Raw genomic sequence first — 23,180 nt, 5'->3', positions numbered from 1 at the left:
CTTGAACTCATGGACATCACCAGACGCTGTTTCCTCCTTTTTGATGCTCTGCCAGGCCTTCACTCCCGTGGTTTTCAGTTGCTGTTTGTTTGTGGCCTTTCTGTCTGAAGTTTAGTCTTTAACCAGTGAAATGCATGCTCAATTGGGTTGAGATCAGGGGTCTGACTTGGCCATTCAAGAATATTCCACTTCTTTGCTTTAATAAACTCCTGGGTTTCTTTGGCTTCATGTTTTGGGTCATTGTCCATCTGTAGTATGAAACGATGACCAACCAGTTTGGCTGCATTTGTCTGGATCTGAGCACACAGTGTGGCTCTGAGTACCTCAAATTCATTTGGCTGCTTCTGTCCTGTGTCACATCATCAATAAACACTAGTGACCCAGTGCCACTGGCAGCCATGCATGCCCAAGCCATCACACTGCCTCCGCCGTGCTTTACAGATGATGTAGTATGCTTTGGATCATGAGCTGTACCACGCCTTCGCCATACTTTTCTCTTTCCATCATTCTGGTAGAGGTTGATCTTGGTTTCATCTGTCCAAAGAATGTTCTTCCAGAACTGTGCTGGCTTTTTTAGATGTTTTTTTAGCAAAGTCCAGTCTCGCCTTTTTATTCCTGATGCTTATGAGTGGCTTGCACCGTGCAGTGAACCCTCTGTATTTACTTTCATGCAGTCTTCTCTTTATGGTAGATTTGGATATTGATACGCCGACCTCCGGGAGAGTGTTGTTCACTTGGTTGGCTGTTGTGAAGGGGTTTCTCTTCACCATGGAGATTATTCTGCGATCATCCACCACTGTTGTCTTCCGTGGGCGCCCAGGTCTTTTTGCATTGATGAGCTCACCAGTGCTTTCTTTCTTTCTCAGGATGTACCAAACTGTAGATTTTGCCACTCCTAATATTGTAGCAATTTTTCGGATGTTTTTTTTCTGTTTTCGCAGCTTAAGGATGGCTTGCTTCACCTGCATGGAGAGCTCCTTTGACCGCATGTTTACTTCACAGTAAAACCTTCCAAATGCAAGCACCACACCTCAAATCAACTCCAGGCCTTTTATCTGCTTAATTGAGAATGACATAACGAAGGGATTGCCCACACCTGTCCATGAAATAGCCTTGGAGTCAATTGTCCAATTACTTTTGGTCCCTTTAAAAACAGGGTGGCACATGTTAAGGAGCTGAAACTCCTAAACCCTTCATCCAATTTTAATGTGGATACCCTCAAATGAAAGCTGAAAGTCAGTACTTCAACTGCATCTGAATTGTTTTGTTTAAAATTCATTGTAGTATGTCTATAACCAAAATTAGAAAAATGTTGTCTCTGTCCAAATATATATGGACCTAACTGTATGTATATATATATATATATATATATATATATATATATATATATATATATATATATATATATATATATATATATACTAGATGGTGGCCCGATTCTAACGCATCGGGTATTCTAGAATATGCATGTCCACGTAGTATATTGCACAGCCCACATAGTATATTGCCCAGCCACATAGTATGTTGCCCAGCCATGTAGTATATTGCCCTGTTACATAGTATATTTCCCAGTGACGTAGTATATTGCCCAGTGACGTAGTATATTTCCCAGTGACGTAGTATATTGCCCAGTGACTTAGTATATTGCCCAGTGACGTAGTATATTGCACAGCCCATGTAGTATATTGCCCAGCCACGTAGTATATTGCCCAACCACGTAGTACATTGCCCAGCCACGTAGTATATTGCCCAGCTACGTAGTATATTTCCCAGTGACGTAGTGTATTGCCCAGCCACGTAGTATATTGCCCAGCGACGTAGTATATTGCCCAGTGACGTAGTATACAGCACAGAGCCACATAGTATATTGCACAGCGACGTAGTATATTGCCCAGCCACGTAGTATATTGGCCAGTCACGTAGTATATTGCCCAGCCACGTATGTCACAGGTTAAAAAATAAACATATACTCACCTTCCGAGGGCCCCTTGTAGTTCTGTCGCCTGTGTGCGGTGCAGGCGGCAGCTTCCGGTCCCAGGGTGTGATGACGTCGCGGTCACATGACCGTGACGTCATGACAGGTCCTTCTCGCGCAGGACCTGTGATGATTTTGCGGTCACATGACCGTGACGTCATGGCAGGTCCTTCTCGCATACCATCCTTGCCACCGGAACCTGCCGCTTGCATGGAGCGGTCACCGGAGCGTCGCGAGGAGCGGGAAAGGCGGAGGAAGGTGAGTATAAAATGATTTTTAATTTTTTTTATTATTTTTAACATTAGATGTTTTTACTATTGACGCTGCATAGGCAGCATCAATAGTAAAAACTTGGTCACACAGGGTTAATAGCGGCGGTAACGGAGTGAGTTACCCGTGGCATAACACTGTTCTTTACCGCTGGCATTAACCCTGTGTGAGCGGTGACTGCGGGGAGTATGGAGCGGGCGCCGGGCACTGACTGCAGGGGAGTAGAGAGGGACTAATCGGACTGTGGCCGTCGCTGATTGGTTGCGGCAGCCATGACAGGCAGCTGGCGAGACTAATCAGCGTCTTGGATTCCATGACAGACAGAGGCCGCGACCAATGAATATCCGTGACAGACAGACAGAAAGACAGACAGAACGACGGAAGTACCCCTTAGACAATTATATAGTAGATACTGTATATAAATATATGTATATACTGTGTGTATGTATATATATATATATATATATATATATATATATATATATATATATATATATATATATATATTAAACTGGTTGTCTTGCAATTTTCACACTAGGCACTGGGGCTGTTTTAGACTCCTACTTCATGCCCTATTATGAAAGTTTAAAACAAAGTCTTTATTATCAGAGACAGGGTTATATTGATAGCTCTATTCTACTAAGCATAATAGGCAATGTTACAGCTCATCTTGCCCCTCCTCACTTCACAATGACCTGTGCACAGGCTCATTGGACACTTAAATACAAAAGATACGATGTGGGTGTGACCATTATGGCTATGTACATGTGTTGTTTCCTGAAACAATAGTAAGTTGGCGTTTAAAAAGACCCCAGTGGTCAGTGTGAAAATTGCATGAGTTCTACTTTTATTATTATTAGAGATTGTGATGTTTAAAAAAAAAAGTGAAAAGGGGTTACATAGGTTGAAAAAAGACCTAGAGCCATTAAGTTCAACCTTTTCATTAAAATAATAACATTGAAAGAAGCCCCTTCACAACTTTGAGCATGTTAATCTTGGAAAAGTGGTCGCAGAGCTGAATAAAATAAAGTTCTTATTTCTAAATTCTCCTCTCTGTTGGGTAAAAATTCCCAGAGATTTAAAAAATATATTGCTGATGGCAAACATTTTACAGCCATTAAACCTACAAATGATAACATTTTTTGACTGTCTTGTCATTGATGGGGTCAATTATAATTATGAAAGTGAATAGAAAAGGTCTTAAATTATTGGCACAATGAGAGAATTAAGTGTATCATGTCCACAGTTCGGTATTTTTCCAGGTGTGTGAAATTGTTTTCCCAATTTTTTATTTTTTTTTAAAGAAGTGAGAATATTTGCCTTGAAGCTGCTGCATTCTGACTGCCCTTAAAATGTCTTCAATCCTAAGAAAACTGTCCTCAAAATTTCCAGAAAATCTAGGGAAATGTTATTATAGAATTTTTGCTTCTTTCTGCTTATTTCTTAGGCTAGTTTCACAATAGCGTTTGGCTGAGCTGCGGAGGGCTGCGTACTTCCTTCGTTAAGCTTCACCTACTTCTGCACTTCTTCCGTTTAGCTCCGCCTACTTCTGCATGCGTCCTGCGTACCTATCAGACTAATGCAACAAGGGATGCTGGGACCTGACAACTCACTAGTTGCACAAAACTACTAAAAGAATAACTTTGCTCAGGCTCCTCCTTACTGGGGAGCGTGTCTTATATACTTGATACCTCCCAGTTATTGGCTGAGGCATTTTCAAAGTGCACATTCTGCCCCTTTAAGAGTCGGGGAGCGTGCGTGTGCCCTAGGCGAGCCGCTGGCAGACCTGCGGAATGTGCGCAGCCCGGGCGGGCCATTGTAGCCGGAAGCACTGCAGAGAGCGTGGCCACCGCCGCACGGCTGGGGAGGTGAGTATGTCGGCGTCCCTGCTGGGAGGAGGGAGAGGGAACACAAAGAGTCGCCGGCAACTAGCATCACATATGGCAAGCTTCATTAAAGGGTCGATATTGACTTTTAGAATTGCTACTTCCAATAGGTAAAACTAGAGTTCTTGTCCTCTTCCTCTCTGATGAGGCAGTTTGCATATTTAGTTTTCCCAGAGGAGGATTGCATGGCGTAGAAGTCTTCTCACTCTGACATGCTGGTCCTGGCTTGTCACTTTCCACAAAACTAAACATTACCCCTTAGATCCAAGTCTTAAGCCTCTCACCTAGCCAAATGAGATCTCATACTTCGCAATGATGAGGAGCAATACCCCAAAACGCCGTGTCTGCAAATTGAGATTGTGGTTTGGTTTTTATCCTAAGTCATATGGCAAGGCTTGTTAAAGGGTCGCTATTGACTATAAGGATCGCTGCTTCCAATAGGTGAGCTGTCCTCTTCCTCGCTGAAGAGACAATTTGCGTGTTCCCTGTAAGTCACGCTGTCCTATGTGCCTTGTACATAGTTTGGCTGTGGACCAGTAGTATGTAGGGCACCCCTGTCCAGCTACCTCGTTTTCCCTACGACAGACAGAATTTTTTGCTCTGTATCCTAACAGGTCAGGGCAAAGAAAAAGCAACAAATATAAGGAAAATGTCTATCCTTGCTCATTCCCCTTCTTTATTTTATTTTTGTCCTTGTACTTGCGACTGCATATATCCTATGACACTAGGGTCACATCTCCTGTCAGCTGTCTTTTATTTTCGGGGATCTAAATTATCTATTTACAATTTATGATTGTAACAAAATTAAAGATTACCGCCATCTATACTGGTGAATGATTCTGAAAGTGCATTATGTGTAAATCTTACCTTATCCACTCCAGTGACAGCTGCCCTGTGTGTCAGCATATACTGAAGCATTTATTATTGGGTATCTGCAGTCTTACATGGGACTGCACATTAGTATGCTGACACAGCTGGCCTGGTTTGCTGAAGGTCAAAGGTTTTTGACTTGTTAAGTCGGATAAATCTAATTAAGCACCTTGTTTCAAAGACTCCCAGAAAAAGCCTCTGAAGACATTTTTCCATTGCTCTTCGGTCAGTGGTGACCTTCCCTTGTGAACATTACCTTGCTTCATTTGTTTGTCGTTGTGAATAGGGCAATCAGGCCTCCGTTAGAATGGACATCGCTACTTAATGTATGACATACAGCTCTGGCAAAATTAGGAGACCACTGCAAAATGTACAGTTTGTCTGATTTTTCTCTTTATAGATATATTTTTGAGTAAAATGTAAATTGTTCTTTCATTCTATAAACTACTGACAACATGTCTCTGAAGTTTCAAGCAATACATTTTGTATTTATTTTCTGAAAATGAGAAATGGTCAAAATAACAAAAAAATGCATTGCCAAACAACAAACAAACAAAACCAAGCTCATAAACATTTAGAAACCACAATACTAATGTTTTAACTCAGGAAGAGTTCAGAAATCAATATTTTGTGGAATAACCATGATTTTAATCACAGCTTTCATACATCTTGGCATGCTTTCTTCCAGTCTTTCACACTGCTTTGGGTGACCTTATGCCACTCCTGGTGCAAAAATGTGAGCAGTTCTTCTTTGTTTGATGGCTTGTAACTATCCAGATTAGGCTGGCCCTGACAGGAATTTGATGTGGTGGACCTAGCTGTGTGGCATGGCGCATTGTCCTGCTGGAAAAAGCAGTCCTCAGAGTTGGGTAACATTGCCTGAGCAGAAAGAATTAAAGGGAACCTGTCACCCCGTTTTTTCCGTATGATATAAAAATACCGTTAAATAGGGCCTGAGCTGTGCATTACAATAGTGTATTTTGTGGACCCTGATTCCCCACCTATGCTGCCGAAATACCTTACCAAAGTCGCCGTTTTCGCCTGTCAATCAGGCTGGTCTGGTCAAATGGGCGTGGTGACATCACTGTTTCTTCCCCCAGATCTTGCTTATTTTTCCGTTGGTGGCGTAGTGGTTTGCGCATGCCCAACTGCTGAATCCACTGCACAGGTGAGGAAAAAGAGCGCGATCTGCGCTATTCCCCTGGTGATCGGTGGGGGCGGCCATCTTCCTGTGCGCGTGCGCTCTGCTGCCCGGGGCTTCAGGAAAATGGCCGCGGGATGCCGCGCGTGCGCAGATGGAGATCGCGGCGGCCATTTTCCATCTGCGCATGCGCGGCATAGGAGTTGCCACATATTAGCATGATTTTGTCATAATTGGTATATATTTGCTCTGCATATATTGCATTCTCAATGTTTTTTGTCTGCTCCGTATGATAGACAGTTTATTTCAAGTAGTCACTTTTAGAAATCCGGATCATTTTATGAATAATTAATGAATTAATATTTATATTAGGTGAATATCCCCAATATCTGTCAATAAGTATCATGAAAGGACTGTAGGGGCAGTAAAGAATTATTTGGTCCCAATTCTTTTTGTTTGATATGTATATGCATACGGCTCAGCTGACCTTTAAGAGATAGTAGTCATTGGTTTGGAGGCACTATTTCATTGTTGTGTGTATTTTTTTTAAATGTGTAAGTAAAGGTTGATTTTTTAATGAAAAAAAAAAGATGAATGACACTTCTTGATTTAATTTGGTTTAATGGCCAAATGGTCAGTATGTTTACATATTTGACGGAGTGTTGCCCACCCTATATGTAGGAGAATGGGCTGGGTTTATATGTTTACTAAGTTACACATCAGTAGGAAAATGCCATTGGCATATATAATATATTTATACACTAGCAGGTGCTGCCTGCTTCTCCCCTAATACATATTACATTGTGCAGGCTTTGGAGCATTAGTAATGTGAACATTTTGCTCCTTTTCCTTGGAATGCACAAAGCAGAAGTGACAATAAATTCCTATTAAAAGTTCTGTTTCTTAACACTGTCAGACTGTTTATTAATGTATTGTAGGTTTGCAGTGACAGTGCTCCATACTTCTACACCGAGCAGGTATTTTCTTAATAAATATTTTAATATTGTGCTATTTGGTCAACTTCTGCATGTAAGGATTGGCTTTAAAATTAACCTACCCTTATAACTATAAGCTGTTCATGTCTTTGTCAATGGGCAAATTTACAAAATCGGCAAGGGATCAAATACTTCTTCCCCCACTGTATGTGTCTCTGAAGGGATGCATGTCCTTGTGATAGGCTGAGGGATTGTAGGGGTGACTGTTATAAAGAGGAAGGGGTATAAAGATTGTGGCTGTGACTACTAAGAAGATGGCTAAGGCTGGTTTCACACTTTCGTAGGGCAGATCTGCGGAGGGCTGTGTACTTCCTCTAAGCCCCGCCCACTTCCGCACCTCTTCCTTCAGCTCCACCTATGTCTGCATGCGTCCTGCGTACCTATCTTTAACATTGGGTACGCAGGCCATGTGAATGTATGCGGATGCGTCCACATGCGTTGCTTTGACACTGCGTTGAACGCAACATGTTGCATTTTGTTGCGGTCAACTCAGCATCAAAACGATGCATGAGGACGCATCCGCATACATCCGCATGGCCTGCATGCCCAATGTTAAAGATAGGTACGCAGGACGCATGCAAACATAGGCGGAGCTGAATGGAAGAGGTGTGGCAGGGGGCGGAGCTTAACGGAGGAACTACGCAGCCCTCCGCATCTCTGCCCTACGAAAGTGTGAAACCAGCCTAAGTTGGACGGAATTGATCATCTGATTAGTCATCTCATAATCTAGAAGTTTAAATCCAAGCAAAGGCAGCAAATTTGAACATTTCAAATAAAATATGTCATCCATATTAAGTGGCAACCATTCTAAAGGTTTTATTCCTTCATAAGGAGAAAATGGCTACTATCAAGGCCCAATGCATCTGTCTTAAAGGGGTTCTATTGTGTGGCACTCTCCTGTAAATTGTTTAAAATCTGCGGAAAAAGGTGGTACTCCTGTGCATAAGCCATGAACGTTTGATTGGAACACAGTGGTTTGTCTTGATGAAGAAGTGTTGTGTGCTTCGAAATGCGTTGACAAAAACCGCTTCTAACTACCCTTCACTTCATCTGATGGGAGCTTGGCAGTGCGATTTTAGAGCCATCTTTCCAATTGTCTACATGAGTGTTTGATTGGAGCACCCCTCTAAACCAGGGATTCGCTATTTTTGGCCTTTTGGACTAAGATACATATTTCCCAATTTTTCATTCATATGTTCCAAGAGCCAGAATTTTTCTTTAATTTATTTTGGGATGAGAGATTTAATAAAAACAAACTTGTAATTCTGCCTTGTTTTTATATGTTTAATTTTACACCATACGTGCCCTATAGTGAACGAGATGTACTATTACGTGCAAATTTCTTTTCATGAAGATTTCAGCTTTGAGAAGGTTCATTCAGCACTCACACATTTTGGGGAGAACGATAAGTTTTACCTGAGATATACTGCAACAATTATCTTAAGCTTCACACATGAGGTATACAGGGAAGAACTGACACAAAAAGCAAAGGTCACCCAGTATAGTACTAACAAACTCTTAAGAATTAACACAGTGATCATCTCCTGTCTGCTCAACACGTTCTCTCCAACATAAGCCTGTAGCTGTGGTGTACCCCTCAAACATTCTGCAGGTTTAGATTACTGTAATGTTACTTCTTTTGTGTCACGGTTCCACTCCTCACTATGTCTGGGATGCAGTTACCGATATCTCCTTCGTCCAGTCTGGTACAGAGGCATGCTGAAGCTGTGTTGATTGAAAGCTCGACTATTCACTCTGAGACTGAGAAACGCTGGCTGTCTTCAGGTGTTCATTGTCCCAGGTGACTGCCAGGCTGCATAACTGGGCTGTTACTCCCAAACCTCTGCCAGATGTACATTCAGCTACTGTGTGGTTTGTCTCTCTGTGCCTTGTGATCTATTTGTAGATCTTTTGTTGCCTGACCTTGGACCTCGTTCTGACCATCTGTCTGTATAACTTCTTCTGCTCTGATCCACTATCCTTCTGATATTCTGATCTCGGAAGGTTACCTGACTACGTCTTTGTCTCTTCCTTCTGTTTATGACATATATTCCTGACTTTTGACCTTGGACCTCTTGACCACTCTCTCTCATGACTAGTCTGTGAGAGGTGATAAGCATCAAATTATGTAGTCTTACCATCAAATCTCACTGTAAAGTGTCTCCCTTCTATCTAAATTGCTGGACAGTGTCTGTTGCCAAGTGTAATCTGAGACACCTGGACCAATTACATGGGGTGGAGAAGGAAGTTTTGTCTTTCTGGTTCCTGCTCTCCTATCTTTCAAACTTCGTATAGGCATGAAAAAAAGGTGGCCGATAAGCTGCCTAACAGTTACAGGAACAATATATGCTTAAGAGTAGGAAAAAATGAAGTTTAAGCACCTAACTGGCAGATGTCACGTTACTGAGCATGCAAATCTGTATTTGCACCAACACCTGCATTTATGCTTGTGGCATTAAGGCTGTTAAACAACCATGTTTTCTTCAGGTTTCAAGTGAAAAAACTGGTAGTATGCGTTAAGGTGAGTGTGTCACCAGATGATTGAGATCTAATCTGAGAACAGCATTTTGTGACAAAGACCCTGATTCCAACGGTTTGTCACTTACTTGACTGCTTGTAGTTTTGATAAAATAATAGTTTTATCATCAGGAAATGATTCCTAGAGGAACAGGAAACCTTTTGCCATGTAGTCCTCTATATTCATGAGCTCTGTATAATCCCACTGCACCACTGATTGTGAGCGTTCTGCCTGTGCACAGTGTACACAGCTGCTTATCAATGATGTGGGCGGGTTACACAGAGCTCAGCATTCAGAGAATTAGTAGATCTGCAACAGATAAAACTGTGATTTTAGCACAAGTGCAGGAAGAGGCCCAGTAAGTGACACATCGCTGGAATCAGGGTCTCTTTTCCTACATTATTCTGCTCTCAGATGTGGTAGCAAAAACCTGGTGACAGATTCCCTTTAGGAAGAGGTAATCTAATGCCTGTCTTTTATCATCACTCCTTTATAATGCCAGATCTGATGGCATCAAGGAATATTTGCATACAGAGTGATGAATGATATTAGCAGCTTCGGTTACATGTGTTATTTCCGCATTATTTTTAGCCTTTAAACATCACGACCCAAGGTAATTATGTCACAAAATGTGGTTTATTGACGTCCAGAGAAAAGCTGTGATACTGCTTTTCTAATGTGTCTATTGTCAGGGGACTTGGTGATGCATTATTATAAGTTTGGAGTCAGGAATTTGCTTTTTATTGTAACATAGATTAGAAACAGCGGCTGGAAATAATGTTTCCAAATGAAATGATAAATAGAATCAACACATTTTAAACACAGCTTTGCTTTTCGCACATTTACTGTGAGCATTACTTGTTTATGTAGCGTGTCTAAAAGCTTTAGTGCTGTGAAAAATGCTGGGTGCCAAATTTCCAAGGATCTCCTAAAACGCCGTTAACTCTGGAATGACTGCTGTTATCATAATGGGAGTGAACTCACTCTTGCAGACTGATGAGTCTTGAGATTAAAACACAATGATAAAATGTTTGCATTAAGATTAGGTATATTTGGAATATCTTTATTATTGCACACAATAATACCGATCCCGCCTGGCACTATCTATGGAAGGCTTCAGCAATAGAAAGTGAAAAGTGTCTTTTATTGTTGCCGTCTGTAACATCCTACAGTCTTTTAAGCCATTAAAGGTTAAATCTTGTTTCGTCTGAATTAGGGGATTATGCTCAGTTTACTCCATGAAAATAAAATGTTACCAGACAACAACATCGTTATGTAATAAGAATACTCCGGCTTTAGGAAGGCATTTACCTTAGCTCACCTGAATTATTTGAGGACTGGTTGTTGAACTGTTGAGAAATGCTAATGCTAACTGAAAGGGTCTCGATCATTTCACCTCTGACAGTGGACTAGAGCCATTATAGCTGAGGCCAGGTTCAGATTGCTGTATTTTTCGTCAGTTTGCTCTCCGGATGGTACACTGATCCACTAATAACTGGTGTCTGTGCTCACTAACAATTTTCATTACAACATGCACCAGTGTGGTCCAATTTACAGACCAGACTAGTGCAAGTCAGTAACAGGCGAGTGCCCGGATCTGTAGATGGATTTGGTCACAACTCAAATTTGCGAGCGTCACTGGCTTAGTTTTAGTACAGCCGTCTGAACCCTGATAATTATTATTACCATCACTTCAGTGAGATTGAACGGTTATTCCCAAATTCACATTGTGGTCTTATACTGTTATACTACTAATAATATACACATCCTTTGTGCCAATATAACAAATTTCTAAACCTGCGCCACTTTTTACATATCACCTCTCCACTCACCCAAGTGATTCATCTCCAGACTCTATTTACCTTGCCATTGGAACCATCATGCTATGATTACAGTGGTCCCGGTCCATCATTTGCACTGCAGTCTCTCTCTCATTGCAAAAGTAAAAACGTATTTTTTCAATAAAAAGCATCTTTTAGTCTGTGACAACAGAAAAACATAAAAAATAAATCTGGTATCGCTGTAATATCACTGACTTGAAGAATGTCATCGAATCACTTATACCGCACAAGGAATGGCATAAAAAAAAAAAAGTAAAACCAATTCTTCACCTGCTGTTTATTTGTTCATTCTGCCTCCCAAAGATCACAGTAGGACGCGGCTCACATGTATCCTGCACTATGCGCTTATCGCTTTCATTGGGATTTCCGTGTAAATCTTCTAGAAAGGGTAAAGAGAGGGGCACAATAGCAAAGTTACCAAAATAACAATTAGTTTACTGTAAGGTAAAATTCTCACCTTTACACGTTGAGTATGCACAACACATATAATAAGTATGATAGGAGGGTTGCAGATGGCACCAGACCCGGGAAGGATCTTCAAGAAATTCTGGATAGGATATTCAAGATGCCGACAATTCCACGCTCCTCCAAAATCAGGCAAGGGAATTGTCGGCATCTTGAATATCCTATCCAGAATTTCATGTAAATCTCTGAAATACATGATTCAGATGGAACCCTTGGCAGAAGATTCCCAATAATGAGGCAGATGAAGACACTGTGAATGCCTTCTGCCCTGTGATTCGGCAGTGTCCATATTTTTAGGCATGCATAAAAGTGCCGTTGGATACAGTTTTATGCATCTCTGAAAAGGACTTCTGCATCATTACAGTGAAAGCACCCTTTTGGGTTTTCATTTGAGTCACGTCACTGGGATTTTTTGGTAGAAACCCCAATATAAGTGCTCAGCGTAGAGTGCAGGATAAATATGATCCAAAATGTTATGTAAAATCTTTCCAATAAAAGCTTCAACTAAATCCACAAAAAAGCATGTCCCCACTCAGGTCTGTCATTTGTTATCAGAAATATAGGTGGCATCTGCGTAACTGGTAGTACAAAGGCTCTGGAAACGCAAAATGGCTCCTTGCCCTCCAAAAGAAATCCAGCAAATTTTGTTCTCACAAATCCAAATGCCCCACAGTGTGTCTAAACCACATTTAGCATCAACATGTTTGGCATTTCTGTATCAATGAGAGCCCGCTTAATTTACCGATGCATGTTTCCGTAAGCATGAGCTGGGCATAACGTACTGGGCACTACAATGTACTGTAATGTAACTACGATAGTACATTTGCAATTTTCACTTGGCAACATCCATTGCTGCTTGTTTCTGGAAAATACCAAGGGAGTCAAAATCGTCACTACACCTGTAGATAAATTCCCAAAGGGGTATAATTTCCAAAATTGGGTCTTCTGCTCTTCTAGCACTTAGGGGCTCTGTATATGGAGTCTGCAAACTATTCTAAGAAAATTTGTGCTCCAAGAGGTAAATAGCTCTCCGTCCCTTTCGAGTCTCGCCATGTGGCTAAGCAGCACTGTGCAGTCACATTTGGGGCATTTCCACATTCAGAAATTGTGTGACCATTTTTCGTGCCATTTTTACTTATTTCCACTTGGGAAAATGCCTTCTGTCATTGTCCTCACTTGAATATAATTCTCCCCTGCCCGCACTGATTGCCGGCAGAGCAGGGGAGAATGATGAGAGCCGTCTTCAGCACCAGCTGCCGGGGAACAGCGCTTACTGTAGCGCTTCTTCCCTGGTTCCGATGCGTGTCACATCCATGTGTTTCATCCAAGTGCACGTGTGCTGTACGTTTTGCGGCCTGTGCTGTTGGAAAAAATGAACATGTCTGTGTGTTTTGCCAACGGACACAGAGTCCATGGAAACACACTGACATGTACACAAACCCAATCATTTGAATGGGTCTACACATGTCAGTGACTCCGGTATGTGTGAAAACTGTCACCACACGTACCAGAGACATGGACATGTGAAAGAGGCCTTAGGATGTTTTCTAGGATTACTTTTGTGATCCTTTGTGGGATTATTTGTATGATGTTTTGTAGGATTACTTTTATAATTGTTTTTAGTATTACTTTTTATGATTATTAGGATTACTATTGTGATGTTTGGTAGGATTACTTTTATGATGTTTTGCAGGATTATTTTTGTTTTGTAGGATTACTTTTACGTTTTATTGATAAACCAATAGTTACTTACATTTTAATATTGCATTGTCTCAGCCTTAAAGTGCATTCCCTTCTCCAGTTTCTTATCCATTCTGCTTCAGTTCCGCTGGGATGCAGCATTTGTGAAAGAATCAATTATCCATTTGTTAGTAAGGGAAGCTTTACAAATTATACATTAGTGGATTGATTTCTCAAGTTCACCATTGGGGGACTGATAATATAAGCAGAATGGTGATGATCCTCCAGGGAGACGGAGTTTCCACAAAAGAACACAATTAAAAGAGCCCTCCTCAACAAGTCTTAAATGTATTCCTAACTGAAGAGCTGACAGAATCTATACTAAGTGTATTTATTTCCAACGTTTTACATTAGGTAATTGAATATTGCACAAGTTGGATTACTACATGCTTCACTTTTTTTCAAGGAAATGAGAAGTAACAGGTGCTGAGTAGAACAAGAACCTTTAACTAACACACACAAATGTTATTACATATTGTGGAAGGGATGGAAAATAGTTTTCTGCATTCTATAAATATATTACTAAATATTAGGGATGGGGTCAGACAATGACTGTGACTAGGGAAATGTATAAGGGCTTATTAACCAGTTTGTTATGTATGCTGTAAACCTGGATGAAAATCTCCAGGACATCTTTACCTCTAAAATGGAAAAAATTGTTATACAGAAGAAAACTCATTCACTAGTTACCTGTATAGGACATATCGTACTTACTAAATGGACAGGGATCGTCTTTTTTTCAATTTGCTAAAATGCATTAACCTTACTCAAGGCAGATCCTGTAATGATCCGTGCAGCGTAGGGGGAATACCGCTCGTCATCCTGCGGTCCCCGGTGACCCATATCCAATATACTCAGTGTGAACATTTCTGCTCCAAATATTACATTGTGAGCACATCTTTGAGGGAAGACACTTGGAAAGTGAAAGGTCATTTCTAGTTATTTCTACCATTTCAGCATATAGTGTTACATATTCTAATGGCAATACTATATATTTTACCTTTGCTTAAATTCTGGGAAATTACATTTACAGACTTTCCCCTTTATTACTCCCTCCAGAATTGTTGCCTGTAGGTCATTCCTAGGATCCTGCTGAAGTTTTAATGATACCTTAGCAAAGAAAATTGCCCAGTACGGATACTAGTTTTAAGTTGTGTTTTCATGCTGAATTCTCTTCTGTGTTAAAGGTTCTCCAAGTGGTAGATATGGAAATATTAAGTAGACGGGGAATACATTCCAAATCCAGGATCTTATGCTTGTTTCACACTCAGTAGAACATTCTCAAACTTTAGGTAGTATCACTTTAAATTAGTTTTCAATATATTCTAATATCTTAATGTAAAACTGAAAAAAATTCAAGTTAACCTGAATAAATCTTGACCCTTGCTATTGCTTATTCAGTGGATGCTCAAAGCGATCAATATCTTCAGCTTACTATGTGGACACCAACTTAAAATCCACATAAATAAATTGCATGCATCTTTTTTTCACCCAAAAGCATTGTAAAAGCATACGGTAACTTTCTATCCTCACCAAAAGCATACCAGTCTGATATGTTCAGGAACTGTCCTGATTCTCTGTATTTTTCCTTACATTCTTTCTGAGTCGGCAGTTTGTTTTCACAAGCATCCTGTCCCCAGTATATGTGCTGGAATTTACTTTTCTTCAAGTCTCAATATGTATCGCACCTGCCATTGTCCAATAGTTTTCAGATCCAAACTAAAAGCCCAACTCTCTATCTATGAAAATAAACAAATGAAAGTCAGACATTGCTTTTCAACCATGCTGCCACAGAATTAAAAAAAAAATAAATTAAACTCATGAAATAGGCCTGGACAGAAAGGATGGTAACCTTAACTTAATATTTAGTTGCACAACCTTTTGAGGCAATCACTGCAATCAAATAATTCCTGTATCTTTCAAAGAGACTTCTGCACCTCTCAACAGGTATTTTGGCCCACTCCTCAAGATCAAAGTGATCCAGTTGTCTTGTGTCTGAAGGTTGCCTTTTCCAGACATCATGTTTCAGCTCTTTCCAAAGATGCTCAATAGGATTTAGGTCAGGGCTCGTAGAAGGCCACTTCAGAATAGTCCAATGTTTTCCTTTTAGCCATTCTTAGGTGTTTTTAGCTGTGTGTTTTGGGTCATTATACTGTTGCAAGTCCCTTGACCTGCGACTGAGACCAAGCTTTCTGACACTGGGCAGCATTTTCCTCTTTAGAATCCCTTGATAGTCTTCAGATTTCACTGTACCCTGCACAGATTCTAGACATCCTGTGCCAGATGCAGCAAAGCAGCCCCAGAACATAACAGAGCCTCCTCCATGTTTCACAGTAGGGACAGTGTTCTTTTCTTGATATGCTTCATTTTTCCGTCTGTGAACATAGAGCTGATGTGCCTTGCCAAAAAGTTCCAATTTTGTCTCATCTATCCATATGACATTCTCCCAGAAGCTTTGTGGCTTGTCAACATGTAGTTTGGCAAATTCCAGTCTGGCTTTTTTATGATTTTTTTTTTTCAACAATGGTGTCCTCCTTGGTCATCTCCCATGAAGTCCACTTTGGCTCATACAACGACGGATGGTGCAATCTGACTCTGATGTTCCTTGAGCTTGAAGTTCACCTTTAATCTGTTTAGGCCTATTTCATGAGTTTTATTTATTTATTTTTTTAATTCTGTGGAAGCATGGTTGAAAATCAATGTCTGACTTTCATTTGTTCATTTTTATAGATCTTTTATTTTTTATTACTTTTGTCAGATTCAAGTTATTTCTAAGACCATTTTGGGTTTTTCAACAAGGGGTACCAACAATTTTTACCATGTGTATATTTAGACTTAGATTTTTTTACAGAGGGTTTGGGGGGAGAACTACTTAATTTTAAAATAAAGTGAATTACAGATTGCTTGTTCAGCACCTTATATTTAAAGGGAACCTGTCACGTCCAGAAATGCTGTTTACCTGCAGATATAGAGGTAATCTATAGGTAGGTGGCATTTAAATCCTGTTAGGCCGTCTTACTGTCTTATTCTCTCTTCCAGTCATCAGAGCCGTTAGACAGGGTGTGCTGTAATCGCTCCATGCAACTTTGATTGACAGGTGGCTTTGCAGCATGTGATTTATATGCTAGAATTTGTGCATCATATACCTATAGATTACTCCTATATCTGCAGGTAAATTATGTGTTTGGATGTGACAGCTTCCCTTTAATGACAGCAAGTTGTCTGATAGTAAAGTTACCATTTAAACATTTTTTTTTAAAGTGGAGAAGTAGATACCAGGCGGGATTTATCCTACACAAATCACCTAGGATCAGTGTAAGGAGGATTATTAGGAACCTTCAAATTGTAAGCAGCAGTGATTTTATTACAATTACAGTCTCTGCCCCTTCATCATGCTGCTCTTAGATTAGGTGGCAAAATCTGCTGACAGGTTCCCTTTAATGTAGATGAAGAATTAGCGCCTGAAGTTACAGGCAGTAAATCCACACAATACACATATACTGCTCTTGTAGACACTACTCATGGTTACATAAGTTGAAAAAAGACCACAGTCTATCAAGTTCAACCTTTTTCTACCAATTGTTCATTTTTGCCACTAAAATATCTGTAACGCACAATTTTAAAAGCTGTATTATGGCGGTATTATGTGAGATCTATGTGTCGGTATTGTGTGATCTATATGGCGGTATTATGTGTGATCTATATGGCGGTATTATGTGAGAACACTATGGCAGTATTATGTGTGATCTATATGGCGGTATGTGACAACACTGGCAGTATTGTGTGATCTATATGGTGGTATTATGTGAGAACTGTATGACCGTATTGTGTGATCTATTTGATAGTATTGTGTGTGATCTATATGGCGGTATTGTGTGTGATCTATATGGCGATATTATGTGTGATCTATATGGCGGTATTATGTGAGAACACTATGGCGTCGTTATTTGCGATCTATATGATGGTGTTATGTGAGAACTATAGGACAGTATTATGTGTGATCTATATGGTGGTATTATGTGAGAACACTATCTCAGTATTATCTTCAGAAAGCGGACCCATTCTATGGTGGTCCTGGCTGAGCACCTGCACGCGGGTCTGGGGTAATAGAGGGGGCAACATGACCTCCAGTTAGGTGCAGTCAGGGGAGGGCTGGTGAGGCAGCTGAAGAGAGGGGTCTCATTTTTATCGTTACTATATGGCTACATTTCCTTCCCAGCGTCACCCCGTACTTCGCCTGTCGCCTCGCTTTCACACATCGCCAGGACAGGATGGAGAAGACAGGATGTGAGGAGGGGATTGGGGTCTTTGCATGCAATGTCTGGATCAGAACAGGTCATCAATCCGCAGAAATGTTTCCTGGATTTCTGTGGAGCAGACGGTCCATCCATGTGTATAAAAGACAGCGCTCTATGTACAATCCCTGGCTGCTCCGCGCACCAAACAGGGTGCCCCCCATAGACCAGCACACTGCTCTCCTGAAATACTCTGTGCTGCTGTCACCCTGCTCCCTCCACCACATATCTGCCAGAATCCTTGCTGCCTGCCATCCTCGGTGACTCTACTTGTCAGCATAAGGCTGCCCTCACACTAGCAGTATTTGGTCAGTATTTTACATCAGTATTTCTCAGCCAAAACCATGAGTGGGTGATAAATGCAGAAGTGATGCATATGTTTCTGTTATACTTTTCCTCTAATTGTTCCACTCCTGGTTTTGGCTTACAAATACTGATGTAAAATACTGACCAAATACTGATAGTGTGACGGCAGCCTTACTCTGCAGTCACCAACAAAATGGCTGCTCACTGGGTTCCTGAATATCATCCTCTCTTATCCCTTAGCAAACACCCAGAAGGGGAGGAGAGGAGACATCACACACGTCAGCAGACTCCGCCCATAATTACTGCAGTGCTGTAATGTGAGCTATTTGCACACTAGGTTTTTCTGAAATTTCAGCAGCTGCTCCCCCTAGTGTTTAAAAGTGGAAATTCCAAAACTTTTCAAATTATTTTTCATATTTTACTAAATTATAAACAAATTATAATATTTTTTTAAGAAAATGTAAACATTAATTATTTACTTTTTTTACAATTGCTGTAAAAAAAATTTTTTTATGGCACCTTCCCTTTAAATAAACTGACAGGACTTGATTTGGAAAGGCATACACCTGTCTATATAAGACCTCAAAGCTCACAGTGCATGTCAGACCAAATGAGAATCATGAGATCAAAGGAACTGTCCAAGGAGCTCAGAGACAGAATTGTGGCAAGGCACAGATCTGGCCAAGGTTACAAAAGGATTTCTGCAGCATTCAAGGTTCCTAAGAGCACAATCGCCTCCATAATCCTTAAATGGGAGAAGTTTGAGACCACCAGAACTCTTCCTAGACCTGGCCGTCCTGCCAAACTGAGCAATCGTGGGAGAAGAGGCTTGGTGAGAGAGGTAAAGAAGAACTCCAAGATCACTGTGGCTGAGCTCCAGAGATGCAGTAGGGAGATGGGAGGAAGTTCCACAAAGTCAACTATCACTGCAGCCCTTCACAAGTCGGGCCTTTATAGCAGAGTGGCCTGATGGAAGCCTCTCCTCAGTGTAAGACATATGAAAGCATGCGTAGAGTTTGCTAAAAAACACATGAAGGACTCCCAGACGATGAGAAATAAGATTCTGTGATGAGATGAAGATTGATCTTTTTGATGATAATTCTAAGCGGTATGTGTGGAGAAAACCAGGCACTGCTCATCACCTGCCCAATACAATCCCAACAGTGAAACATGGTGGTGGCAGCATCATTCTATGGGGGTGTTTTTCAGCTGCAGGGACAGGGCGACTGATTGTAATTGAAGGAAACATGAATGCGGCCAAGTACAGAGATATCCTGGATGAAAACCTCTTCCAGAGTGCTTTGGACCTCAGACTTGGCCGAAGGTACACCTTCCAACAAGACAATGACCCTAAGCACACAGCTAAAATAACAGTGGCTTCAGAACAACTCTGTGACCATTCTTAACTAGCCCAGCCAGAGCCCTGACCTAATCCCAATTGAGCATCTCTGGAGAGACTTGAAAATGGCTGTCAACCAATGTTCACTATCCAACCTGATGGAACTGGAGAAGATCTGCAAAGAAAAATGGCAGAGGATCCCCAAATCCAGGTGTGAAAAACTTGTTGCATCATTCCCAAAAAGATTCATGGCCGGTTGCTGATTGGTGGAAGAACTCGTTTGACAAAACAATGCCGTGTGAACCATAGCAGACCCAACGCTGACATTACTAGAATTGCGCGGGGGCTTTTTATTTAATTTTTTTTATTTTACGTGACTTCTTCATTTAAAAAGAGTTGGTGGATAACCTCTTTCAGTCTTTCCACAAGAGGAAGTCCCCAGGTACTGACAGATTTCATTTTGAGCAGTACAAAAACTGGTACGTTTCCTGACCCTTTAAACTGCTTAAACATTACAATTTAATTTAGCAAAGTAGCCAACTACAAGCTTCCCCGCTAGAGGCATTGTTGATCGTCGTTATCAAGCCTATGAAGGACTTTTGCTGATTGTGGGTCTTAGAGACCTGGCTCATTCCTCAACAATGATATTAGAATTCTGGCCAAAATTTTGGCCATTCGCATCAGTAAGGTCTTGTCCAAATTTATTCTTGAAGATCAGTCTTGGTTTATGCTGGGTAAAAGAACAATTTGCGCTAATTTTTTACCAACTTAGTATTTAAACACTACAATGATGGGAAACAAACTTACTAAAATAGCCAATTCTTTGATGATTTAATTTTCTTGATGTGTTTCCTGAATTATCTCCACAAATCACAGGATATACCATAAATATATCAGTTGGGGACACCCTTGTAAAAAGAGACATTTTGGGCGAATCATGCTTTGTCCTCCTAGGTCCACATTAGACATAATACAGTAACTACCTTGCCTGTGACCACCCATTGTACCCCATAACAAGGCTGTCTAAACTTTGCCGTTGAGGGGCCATATGGTAAAATCTTATCAAGATTTGGGTTTACCGATTTGTGGTTCCAGTAATAAAACATAATCCATGACTATGAAAGTGTAAGATATTTGCACACTGCAAGACCAAACACTTGCACAAAACTTTGTAATGATTTTCTGTCCATGCATGGCAATTAATTTTATATCTGCCACCTACAAGTCCTGCTAAACATCTGGATAATTAATTTGCTACTTTTGCATAAATGCTGATGTTGGTACATTCCATATAAGAATAAAATCTGAAAATGATAAAAAAAAAAAGATTTGAGCATATGAAGTAATTTAGAAAATTTTTAACAAAAAATCTGTGATTGTTTCCATTTTCTTTTTTTTCAGAGCACTGTGAAGATCAATCAGATTAGTCTGGATGAAGGTGGGGAACATGTCGGCGTCTGTGCAGAGGATGGCAAGGTATTTCTTGAAAATCGACTGATGTACGGTCATACTGTGACGTTTCTTTTTTTGATTGAATAAGACCTATGAAACTGATTCAAATAATGGAATTCAGGTCAATTTCATACAAGGCATAGATGTGGTAAAAAAAAATAGTGGATATAAATTAATCAGGATATTGATGCATCTTGCTGTCTTTGAATAATAAATATATATATATATATATATATATATATATATATATATATATATATATATATACCGTATGTACTCGAGTATAACCCGACCCGAGTATAAGCCGAGACCCCTAATTTTGCCACAAAAAACTGGGAACACTTATTGACTCGAGTATAAGCCTAGGGTGGGAAATGCAGCCGCTACTGGTAAATTTAAAAAATAAAAATCGATACCAATAAAAGTAAAATTGATTGAGACATCAGTAGGTTAAATGTTTTTGAATATCCATATTGAATCAGGAGCCCCATAAGGTACTCCATACAAAATACGCCTCATATAATGCTCCATAAAGTAAATGATGGGCCCCATAAGATGCTCCAAACAAAAATATGCCCCGTATAATGCTGCACAAAGGTTAATAATGGCCCCATAAGATGCTCCATATTAAAATATGCCCTTTATAATGCTGCACAAAGGTTAATGATGGCACCATAAGATGCTCCATAGAATAATATGCCCCTTATAATGCTCCATAAGGGTTGATGGCCCCATAAGATGCTCCATAGAATAATATGCTTCATATAATGCTCCATAAAAGTTGATGGTACCATAATATGCTCCATAGAATAATATGCCCCATATGCTGCTCCATAAAGGTTGATGGCCCCATAAGATGCTTCGTAGCATGTTATGCCCCATATGCTGCTACATAAAGGTTGATGGCCCCATAAGATGCTCCATAACATAATATGCCCTGTATGCTTCTCCATGAAGGTTGATGGCCCCATAAGATGCTCCATAGCATAATATGCCCTTATGCTGCTGCTGCAATTAAAAAAAAAAAAAAAAATGGCATACTCACCTCTCATCGCTGGGCGCCGAGTGTCGGGGTCTTGAGCAAGCGGGACACCGGCGCGCTATGGGGGTCAGGTGCCGGTGTCACCGCTGGCTCAAGCCCCCGGCACTTGCGATATTCACCTGTCACCGTTCCACCGCCGCTGTGTCTTTCGGGTCTCTGCAGTGACTGTTCAGGCAGAGGGTGCACACTAAACACGTCATCGCGCCCTCTGACCTGAACATCACAGCCAGATGACGCGGAAGATACAGCGCGGCGGTGGAACGGGGACAGGTGAATGTCGCATGGCTCACCCTCCCCCATCCTACTTGCCTCATCCTGGAGCTGTCTCACTGCAAGTCCCTGCTTCTCTGATGGTCTCCGGGGCGCGCCAGCAGCTTGTTCCTGTGTTCAGCGGTCACGTGGTACCACTCATTAAAGTAATTAATATGCCTGCCATGCCTATGGGAGTGTCCATATTCATTACTTTAATGAGCAGTACCATGTGACTGCTGAACACAGGAAGAGCTGCAGGCACCAGAGACCATCTGAGAAGCAGGGAGGTGCAGAGACCGCGCCGGGAGAGTGAGTATGATGTGACAGCCGTCACTCCTTCCGCTCCCCCGCTGACCCCCTGGGAAAATACCTCGAGTATAAGCCGAGAGGGGCACTTTCAGCCTAAAAAAAATGGGCTGAAAATCTCGACTTATACTCGAGTATATACGGTGTGTGTGTATATATAGATTGACTTTTTATATTATTTTTGTACTATTTGTTAAAAAGAAGATATGAAAGCATGCAGCTGGCTCATGTTTATGGGTTTGCTGCATGCACTAGGGGTGTATACCCCTTTCCTCCTGCTCCATCAACAACGATTGATGTGCTGTGTGTATACCTATTTGGCAAAGCAGAGGACACATACTAGTCATTATTTTATAGTGCCCTTTACATAGATGTCATAATATTTGAATGCTGTTTGGGCTAATTGGATAGCAGACCCGTCTCTTTGCTATGTTGTCCTCAAAGAAGGAAGCCAATTCTGTTGTAAAATCGATTAGTAAATCTCTAA

At 40.9% G+C, this 23,180-nt stretch overlaps 1 protein-coding gene across 2 annotated transcripts in view; it reads left to right on the top strand.

Moving 5' to 3' along the window:
* The window catches only part of VPS41 (VPS41 subunit of HOPS complex), a 343,493-nt gene that overhangs the window by 105,771 nt on the left and 214,542 nt on the right, over window positions 1-23,180 (top strand). For both annotated transcript variants that reach the window (XM_077269269.1, XM_077269268.1), the window contains exon 5: window positions 21,043-21,117. In XM_077269269.1, coding sequence (XP_077125384.1) covers window positions 21,043-21,117 — 75 coding nt within the window. The remainder of the gene's footprint in view (window positions 1-21,042; window positions 21,118-23,180) is intronic.

The sequence above is a fragment of the Ranitomeya variabilis genome, chromosome 6 (genome assembly GCF_051348905.1).
Source record: "Ranitomeya variabilis isolate aRanVar5 chromosome 6, aRanVar5.hap1, whole genome shotgun sequence".
NCBI classification, from domain to species: domain Eukaryota; kingdom Metazoa; phylum Chordata; class Amphibia; order Anura; family Dendrobatidae; genus Ranitomeya; species Ranitomeya variabilis.
Note: the sequence above shows the minus strand (reverse complement) of the source record. Positions and strands in the feature narration are given on the sequence as shown.